The 10,292-nt window shown below is 37.4% G+C and overlaps 1 protein-coding gene across 1 annotated transcript in view; it reads left to right on the forward strand.

Annotated features, from left to right (window-relative positions):
• Nucleotides 1-5,639: 5,639 nt before the first annotated feature.
• The window catches only part of LOC111087024 (dynein heavy chain 7, axonemal-like), a gene marked incomplete at its 3' end in the record, with an annotated part of 30,227 nt that continues 25,574 nt past the window's right edge, over nucleotides 5,640-10,292 (forward strand). The window contains exons 1-2 of the mRNA XM_022392134.1: nucleotides 5,640-5,837; nucleotides 6,937-7,042. Coding sequence (XP_022247842.1) covers nucleotides 5,640-5,837; nucleotides 6,937-7,042 — 304 coding nt within the window. The remainder of the gene's footprint in view (nucleotides 5,838-6,936; nucleotides 7,043-10,292) is intronic.

Here is a 10,292-nt window from a genome sequence, read left to right on the forward strand (position 1 = left end):
ACCTTGATTTTTAGAAATCATTTGATAAGGTGCCTCACAAAAGACTTGTTACAAAACTTAAATCTGTGGTTGTGGGGGAAATGTTATTATATTGGATAGACAATTGGTTGGAGAGTAGAAAGCACAGAGTAGTAATAAATAGAGTTAGATGCGACTGGATCACAGTTACAAGTGGTGTGCCTCAGGACCCTGTGCTGGGTCCCAGGCTGTTTGTGATTTATATTAATGATATTGACTAACAAAATTTTGAAGTTTGCAGATGACATTAAGCTTTTTGGGGTGGCTAATTGTATCAAAGATGCCGCATACTTACAGGGAGATTTAGGTCATTTAATGCATTGGGCAAGTATATGGCAGATGATGTTTAACTATCCAAAATGTAAGGTGATTCAAGTTACTGTTACAACACTTAAATAGGAATACATTAAATACTGTGGATGAAGAAAAAGATTTTGGTGTTGTGATCCAAAAATTACTTAAGTCATCTAAACAGTCTAGCAATGAAGCTAATAGGATTTTGGGTAGCATCTATAGAAACATTCAATACAAGACAAGGGATATTATTATTAAATCATTTGTTTACAGTTTTGGGCTCTCATCCTCAAGAAGGACATTGAGTTGTTGGAGAAGGTTCAGAGAAGAGCCACTAGGATGATACCTGGGATATTGGTATTGTCATACGAGGAGAGAGTAAAATCTATAAACTTGTTTTCTCTGGAGAGGAGAAGGGTCAGAGGGGATTTGACTGAGATGTTTAAAATTATTAAGGGTATTGATAATATAGATCCATCAAACGTTTTTGTGTTTAGCAGTAAAAACAATAGGACAAGGGGTCATGAATTAAAATTTTGGCAGTGTAGGAGTCATCTGCAGTTTAGACAGTATTACTTTTCAAAAAGGGTGGTTGGCTTTTGGAATGAGCTACCTTCAAGGGTGGTAGATGCAGAAAATTTAACTGGGTTCAAGAAAAGATTGGGTGAATACATGAGTAGTAAGGGGTGGTTATATTTGGGAGCTGGAAGGGACATCGTTGATGGGCTAATTTTTATTCAGAATATTTTTCATGCTTCTGCAAGGAAACAGCTGTTTCATAAGTAATCAGTGATTGAATGCTAGTAGAACTGTAATATCTGATTAATTTTTCAAGCGTTTACTCTATGATTGGATTTTTATTATTTCTGTGGAGATTTTACCATTACATCCAGCAATAAATAAAATGAGAATAAGTTGATAAAGTGTTTTCTCAGGAAAATATTAATGGTTGATTAATAAAAATGAAATGCAACTATTACAGTCTGCTCCAGATATATATCCAGAAATAGCTTATGATTAATGGTATAAGATTGTTTTTAGAGATATTTTAAGTTACATCTGTCAAGGAATAGATTGTGATTTATAATATGGATATTTTCCCTTCAGAGATATTACTATTACATCCATCAAGGAATAGACACTGAACATGTGTCTCCAATGCAAAAGGTGTGGCTGGAACATATTATGAGTTGGGTATCTCCTTCTTTGAAGGTAAACTAAATAGTTTGTTTTTCTACTAAGTATAAACATTCAGAATGCTAGAAAACAAATAATTACATTATGTTTGAATGAAGGGTACCTTTAAAAAATAGAAATGTTATGAAAGCAAAGTAAACTGCACTTCTGAAAAGAAATTAAATAAATACTGTATACAGGAACAGATCACTCTTGAAAACAAAAATGCTTTATTTTACTTTTTAAGTTTTCAGGAAAAACACTTTCCTGTTGAAATTTAAATTATCATTGAACTATGGAGTAGAATTAAATTGTACCTCGTTTTGGATGTGAACATTTGTTAAACATATTTTGAATTAACCACTGTTGAGTAATAAATTTGACATTTTACCTTGTTTATTTCATGCTTTCCAAATAATATTTTTTGCATTGTTTCTTCCTGTGTCAGCTAGGTACAGAAAGATTAATGTCTAGGATGATCCATGAAATTCAAGAAGACTATTTGCTGAATGTAAAAAAAAGCAATAGGTAAAATGTCATAATATTTCGGTATGTGAGTGTAATACATTAATTAGAAGTAGCTTTCAGCAATTTTAAAATTAATTAACAATTGTCATCTTTGGAAAATAAACTCTGTTAAGTAAAAAGAAAACACAGTAGGTAAGATTTATTAGTTGATGTAAATTTTTGTTACATATATGAATAATTTATTAATAAAATAAATAACAATTATTAAATCATCATCATTTGACATTTCGTTTATTCAGTTCAGAAACAGAGCATAAGCTTCTTATGATTAAACCTAATAATGATACATCGATAGAATGGGATTAATAAATTTAACAACATACTGGTTAATTTTGACTTATAGGCTAGTTAAGCAGCTAATTCCTGGATACCAGAAAAAAAGGTTGCATAATATTAAATAAATAAAAGGAGTGTTGTATAACAGACTATCTAGTGGATTGTTTGATATGGACAGACCACTCACACACCTTTTAAGAAAAAGAAAACATGATGTTTATTAAGACACTCAGTATTCTACCATACTTACTTCAACTTTAACATTCAACACAACATTCTGATGAAGTTTGACATGTACTCATGTATCACAACCTTATAATCTATTACAAAAAGTAGCCTGATTAATGATTAATAAAGTGTGTGCATATGTGTGTGTGTGCATATGTGTGTGTGTGTATATATATATATATATAACTATGGCTTTAATACTGTACTTAAATGTTACTACTGTCTGAACAGTAACTTACATACTAAACTGTGAACTTTCTAACAAAACTACCTTTCTTACAGGTTATCAAATAACTAATTTTTCAGCAACATGTGATATAAAATTTTGTTAACAATTTAAAGTTTAAGAAATATTTTGTTTTAGAAATTATCACAGTATCTTCATTCAAACCTTCTAGTAAATTCTTATCCTAATGTTTATCTATACAGTCATAAACTATTATTATAAATCAAAAAAGATTATATCTATTGATTAAATTTGAAAAATGTGATCATAAAAATTATGAACAAATATTTATATTACAGAACTCAGTGGTATGCCATGACTTTTTTTAGCAAGACGTGTAACAACTTTTTAGATGACAGATAAATACATTTTCTTCTAGTGTGCACTTTATATTATTGTATTCTGTGATGCACTTTGCTTTGTAAGTTTTCAAATGTACATGAAATGAAAACCTTTATACATACCAATATAATTCTTCAAAAATTTCCCCTTTTCGTCTTTAAGTATTTTATTTTGGAAAGTCAATAATTTTGCTTGGAAAACGTTTAACCAGATGAAAAAACTACACTTTGTTGTTAGCTGTGTAATTCCTCAAATGTTTTGTACCATATATGAATAAGAGTTGGTTTGGTTGACATGATGACATAACATGAGGTGTGCAGCCAGTCAATTACAGTTTAATGGCTGTTTTTAATGGCAAGTGTTCCATCATGAATGATTCACTTTTGTAACAACAATAACACAGCTAAAAAATATAAAAGGCTTAATACTAATGTCTCATGACAGGCAAATTGATTCACTTTATAGTTACATTATTTAGCTACTTTTTCAATGCATGTCTGATTAAGAGGTCAGCTGCAAACAGTATCACATTGCCTAGGCAACATGATACAACTTGGAGCACTCCATGAATTGACAAACAAAAAGAGAGCGAACATGACCAGATTAATTACATGCAGGCTTTTGTATGTTTTATATTCATAAATATTTTGTATACTAAAAAAAATTTGAATTACAAGACATACTTGCCTCCATTCACATTACAGCTATTACTCAACTGCTAGGGTTTCCTTTCCTTTGCCCATCTAAGCATTGATCTGGTCTCTTCTCACATGCTCCAGTCTTTTATACCCCACTTAATTGCCCTTGGTGATATCTGTCTCATGACACTCTCCACCTACATCATTGCACTCTATATCTTGGTGCTGTATATGAGCACCTACTTCAGATAATATTGTCACTTTTCTCGACAAAGTGTTCACTAACGGGTTTCTCTGTAGTATGACTGTTGAAGATACTTTGAGTGTTCTTTGTGTTAACCATTTAATTTTTGTACATAAAAAAAATTTGTTTGACAAGCTGATATATGACATTAATTCCTGGATTAATGTATTCAGCACGGATTCAAATCAGGTCTCTTCTATCTCACCTCTGATATCTAGCATTGCTCAAGAATCAAGAGAGGAGTCACTCTTGGTTGAGCCTATTCATGATCTTATCCTTAGTGAGATAGAGACATATATTCAGTCTGGCGGTGTCTCTCTGGGGGGGCTCTGAGGCTGCACTTGAAAAAGATCATGGACATTCTGGAGAGAATTTAGATTCCTTTTTTCCAATGCCATCCTTTATTCTGTTGGCTTCTCATGAGGCCAAATTGAGTGTGTGATGTTATGAGTCTTTCCCCAGTTGCTTTTGAGTCTACGCCTTCCTTGATGGTAGAAAGGTCTGAGGGTGAGTGCTTAGATCTCTCTCCATCCCCTGATATTGCAGTTCATGCATGGAGGATTACTGCTCAGATACGTGAAGGGATAACTATGCCTTGTCCACCATGTTTGTCACAACAACATGCTTTACCCTACCATTGGCAGGTGGAAGCATATTTAGACTTTCAGAGAATAGATTTGCACCAGCGGTTCACCTGTATAAATCACAATTTTCTAGGACTTGGCTGACCCTAACTGTAGTGCTGAGATATTTATCATCCTTGCATTTTTTTTGGAAGCTTCTCAGTGATCGCCTCATCAATTAGATGGCGAATTTGAACCATTGTTAGCATCTGCACTTTCCCTATTCTCTTGGCTGGTATGCTGTTTAGATTTGTTGGGTAAAGATGTATTGTTGGAGGGCTTTCATTTACTTGCTGCCACCCTCTGTGAGTTATGTGAGGCCCTGTTTCTCCAACCATTGATTTTTGTGGTCATTCCAGAGCTCTTGGAATCAAGGATTGATGTCATCTATCTGCATTCATCCGTGTCGTCGTTGGCTTCTCGACTTTACTTGGCTCGTACAGGCGGTCATAGTTCAATCATTATTTGAGTGTTCTGACCCCTCATATCAGCCCCTTGGTCCGTTGGTACCCAGATTAGATTCCACCCATATCCTTGAGGTTCTTCTGCTCGGTCAAAATGCCACCAGTGGTGGTGGTGACTACCATATGCCTTCGGGGTCTGTGGGGGCTTGGCTCCGAGAATTTCTGGATGTGTGGAAAACCTTTACCATAGATCCATGGGTACTATAGCTTCTTGCATCAGGATTAGTCATTCAGTTCACATCACCACCACCATTATTTCCCCAACCTGTGGGGTTTCCACTCCCACAAATCCTCAGATTTTGGAACTTTGTTCCATGGCTAACAGAGATTTGTTGGTCAAGGGGGCAATGGAGAGAGTCATTCCAGTTCTTCCAAGGTTTTATTGCTGTCTGTTTGTTATGACAAAGATGACAGGAGAATGGCATCTGGTCATTGATTTTTCTCATCTAAATCAATTCCTAAATCCTCCAAAGTTCATGATGGAGTCATTCCTCACTTTGCACTGGCATTTTTTATCACAACTGTGAATGACCAATTTGATGTTACTGACACCTATCTGTATGTTCCCATAGCAGAGTCATCATGCTACTATCTTCATTTTGTGCACAAGGGTCAGGTGCTGCAGTTCAGGACTCTGCCCTTCGGACAAGCATTGGCACCATATGTGTTCTGCCAAATTGTATGAACTTTTTGTTGTCACCTCCATTCTCTGAGCCTGTGCACGTGCCATTACATGAACAACTGGCTATTACTCCTCAGTTGGCAGAACATTACACCCAGGTACTGCTTTCCAAAACAACGAAGGCAAGATTTGTTATCAGACCCAAGAAATCTGTTCTCACTCCAACACAATATATTGTCCATCTTGGTGTCTTTTTCAACATGTATCTCAGCTGAGCTCAGCCGACTTTCTTCCGGCTCCACACTCTGGAACAGGCAGTCCGACTCTCACTCACATCTCCTTCTCCACTGTATGGAGGATTGTTTCTCTTTTTGGGATGTGGGCAGCACACAAATCCTTTCTTTGGGACAAGTGCACATGAGATCACTTTAGTGGTTTCTACACGATCAATGGATCATGAATAGCAATCCACTGGATTCCCCAGTCTTCTTATTCAGGATCAACATCTTCTATCTCGAGTGTTGGTTAGATTGAAACAATACCACATTAGGTATTCCTCTGCCACCACCTTCTCCAGAGGTCCATCTTTTCACAAATGCATCACTTCAGGGATAAGGTGCATATTTCAATGGTCAAGAATTACAGGAAACTATGAACAGATGATGAGGCTTCCCTTCATTTCAATGTTTTAGAACCTTGTTCAAAGGGCAATGTCTCAAGGTCTGGAATAATTAAATGGCAAAGTCTTCATGCTTCATTCAGACAATTCTGTGGTAGTGTGTTAGATTTCATGCCAAAGGGGCACTCTATCTAGGTTTTTTGTGTTTGAACTTTGGATCTTCTCTATTGGGCCCATGCCCATCATATCATCCTACTAGTTTGCCATGCTCTGGGGTTAATGAATTTGATGGCAGATCAATTGTCTTGACCCAGCCAGGTTCTCCTGACAGGTTAAATGCTTCATAAAGGAAAGTAATCCACAAAATTGTTGAATTTTGATGTAGCTACATTTTCGGGTGAAATCTGTATTGCATGAATCTGCTGGTGCTGAGCCTATTTTTCACTTGATAACGTATCAGGAAGTTGGGTCAAGGAGAAATTGACAAAGTAGCCCATGGTTTACTGTGTAGAGTTTACAGTAGTAGATGCGAGATAATTATTTTAGTTTGATGAGTTTTGTTTCATTTCAGAGTCTCATGTCATCAAATCACAAACACATTAGTGAAGATGTTCATTCATGGTATTGTTTACTCTCAGTTCATAACACTAATGACCAATGCATTTGCCACTCATTGGAATACCCAACTACCAGCATTTTGGTCTCTGGTACCTCACCCTCAGGCATTAGCAATAGATGCATTCAGTCAGTACTGGACTGCACCTATATGCCTACCCACCAATTTGTCTGTTATCCATAGTCTTAGCAATAATTTGTTCAACTCCTTGTTGTGTTCTGTTCGTAGCACCGGATTGGCCAGCTCAATCCTGGTTTCCACTTTTGTGGTACCTTCAGGAGTTCCCATCTCTTCCACTTCCTATTTGTTTCTTGAGGCAGCCAAAATCTGACATTTTACACCCATCCATCCTGAAACTCAAGCTTCATGCATGAAGGTTATGTGGTCCTTTGCACAGCATTGTGGTTTAACTTCTAAGGATGTCATGTACCTATCTCAGTCTCTGCATCATCTCATGATGAACATTTATCAAAGTAAATGGCACACATATTGTCAATGGTGTATTGCGAGAAGGTTGAACCTACTTCATCCAGTTGTGCCAACCATAGCTTGGTTTTTGACTTGGCTATTTTACAAGAGTTTCACATCTTCCACAATTGCCTAGCTACCTTTCAATACTCAAAAAGACAGACATTTTTTGAGTCCCCAGTGCTCTCCGGTCTCCTCAAGTTGTTTCAGGTCTTCATCCCAAATGACCATTTCAGTTACCTAACTTGGATATAAAGGTGGTGTTACATGCTCTTTCTCGACATCCATTTGAGCCCTAACCTTATGTACCATGTATCATCTTTCCTTTAAGGTTTATTTTTTAGTAACTGCTGGCCTGCAGACATCACCAGTCAGTGTTGTTTGTGCTGCACATGCAAAGGATGCTTTACTATTCTACTTATGTTTTTCTATACCCAGTCAGGTCCTTCTTACTGAAGCCATTGGGAGCCAGAGAAGGGGATATATCCTTTCCACCCATTCATCTGACCACTATTTTTCACTTCAATGACTGATTGGATCCTGATCATTTGTTATGTCCAGTGCGGGCCTTGAAGTGTTATGTTCCCCACACTAAAGCTTTTAGAGGTGCTAGACAATAGCATTTTATTAATTGTGACCCATTAGTTTCCAGGATTTATCTCTGGTTATCTTGATGGGGTGGGTACGAAAATTGATCCATATTGCTTATTCTGGGCTCTCTTTGGAAGCGAGGCAACTTCTGCAAGTCATGTCTCATCAGATTTGTCACATTTATATATCTTTAGTGGACTGATTGACTTGCCTTTTAGGGGAAATTGTGTGGGCTGGTATGTGGATCTCCCCCAATACTTTTATCTCACATTATTTGCAGGATCTGGCAGTATCTTCCTCTTAGAGTTTTCAACTACCCCTTGTAGCTATATTAACCACATCTGCTAGATTATAAAGAGGAGTAAGTATTTTCATTACTACTCTCGTCTCTTCTTTCCAGGGTCCACTACCTCTTATTCACAGGATACCACTCTGCGACAAGTGTTGCCCAGTCAGGTGTGCTTTTATCAAACCAAATCTGCACTAGAAACCACTAACACAATATACTTTAGGTTGCAACAAGCTCTGTAGAAATAAGGTGTTCCATAAGACCACCTAGAGGCAGACCAGGTGGTATTAATGTACTATGCTGGACTGTCACTCATGGACTATCATGAATGAAACATAAGGAGGTCCTGCCCATCCCTGTCAATCAGTGGATTGCAAAAATCAGGGTCAGTTTGCTTCTAAAAATTTAGGGAACTTGGTTCACCTATTGCACTGTTTCCAGAGCATTGTTCTTCAGGACTCTCCAATATGTATTATGCCCCTCCCTCTGTATTCTACTAGTAGAGCTAGGAGTTTATTCCTAAAGAGTGTTTGAGTGACTTTTCTTCACTTTTGGAGAAGAGGGTAAAGTTGCGGGCCCTCTTACCCGGGTATATGGATGTTATTTTCCCCAGATGTCGGAGGAGCAACAACAGCCTATGCAGGAGCCTACTCATAATACTGGTTTGGGTTTGACACTTAGCTATCTGGTTTGGTTTAGTGTGGGCCTTCAGTACATTGTTCAAGGAAGAGGGTCCGTTCTCTTCTCCTTGTAATTCCGAATGCAGAGTGGTCGCATACTGGGTCCTTGGTTGAGCACCATTTGTTCCACATCCTTCCCATAATTCCGGGAGCAAGTAGAATTTACCTTGCTTACACGATTAGGGAGTGAAGATAATTGTTCATAATTCCAGACAGGATAAGTTCTGTTTTCTCAGGTTGAGTATGGGATGCAGGATCCTATTATTCTGAGTTTGGGCTTCAGATTGAGGAGAGGGTTTGTCCACTTCAGTGTTGCTTGCCTTTTCATTGTGATTCTGGTGGCTCAGAATGCATCATTCTATAGCTACAGGTTGGGATCCAATCATGAATATGTCTACTGCAGTCCAAATGCCCTAGCCACCAATGTGGGATTTAGGGACTATGGTCCTATAATTCCAACCCCAAGCAGTGGGACCTTGGCTATCTGGTTGGGGCCTGGCCAGGTGAAGACGGATCACATCATATTCCACCTGTAGTGCATGATTTATTTTCTGGGTGAAGAGCATATCTGTTCTGGATGTAGTGTAGTTCTCCCACAAGGGTTCTACACTTCTGTTGGCATGAGCACAATCTCTGCAAATGCATTTTATATGGATAATGCCCTCATCAGCCTCTCCACCCTATCAATGTTGGATTCTAGTTGTAGTGTAGGAGGTAAGTATGTTTTAGAAGTTAACATTTTCTTAAATTGAAGATGTATTTCCAATAATACTTACCTCCCATCACACTCCTGCCCTTCCTCCCCACTAAGAGCTGGTATTAGAGACTGCAGATTGGGTCAGCCTTGAAAAAGTGACAATATTATCTGAAACAGGTGCTTATATACAGTACCAAGATATAGAGCTCATTGACATAGATGGAGAGTGTCACAAGACAGATATCGGCAAGTGCAATTAAGTGGGGTACAAAAGACTGAAGCAAGTGAGAAGAAATCAGACCAATGCATAGGTTGACAAAGGAAAGGAAAGCCTATCAGTCGAGTGATGGCTGTAGTGTGAGTGAAGATAAGTATTATGGGAAATACATTTTTGATCTAAGAAAATGTTAACTTCTGGGGAATACAATGCATGCATTTCATACATATATGGTATGCCAGTGAAAGTACTATATATAAAGTTAACTTCTGGGGAATACAATGCATGCATTTCATACATATATGGTATGCCAGTGAAAGTACTATATATAAAGTTAACTTCTGGGGAATACAATGCATGCATTTCATACATATATGGTATGCCAGTGAAAGTACTATATATAAAGTTAACTTCTGGGGAATACAATGCATGCATT

The sequence above is a fragment of the Limulus polyphemus genome, unplaced genomic scaffold (genome assembly GCF_000517525.1).
Source record: "Limulus polyphemus unplaced genomic scaffold, Limulus_polyphemus-2.1.2 Scaffold1647, whole genome shotgun sequence".
Taxonomy (NCBI): Eukaryota; Metazoa; Arthropoda; class Merostomata; order Xiphosura; family Limulidae; genus Limulus; species Limulus polyphemus.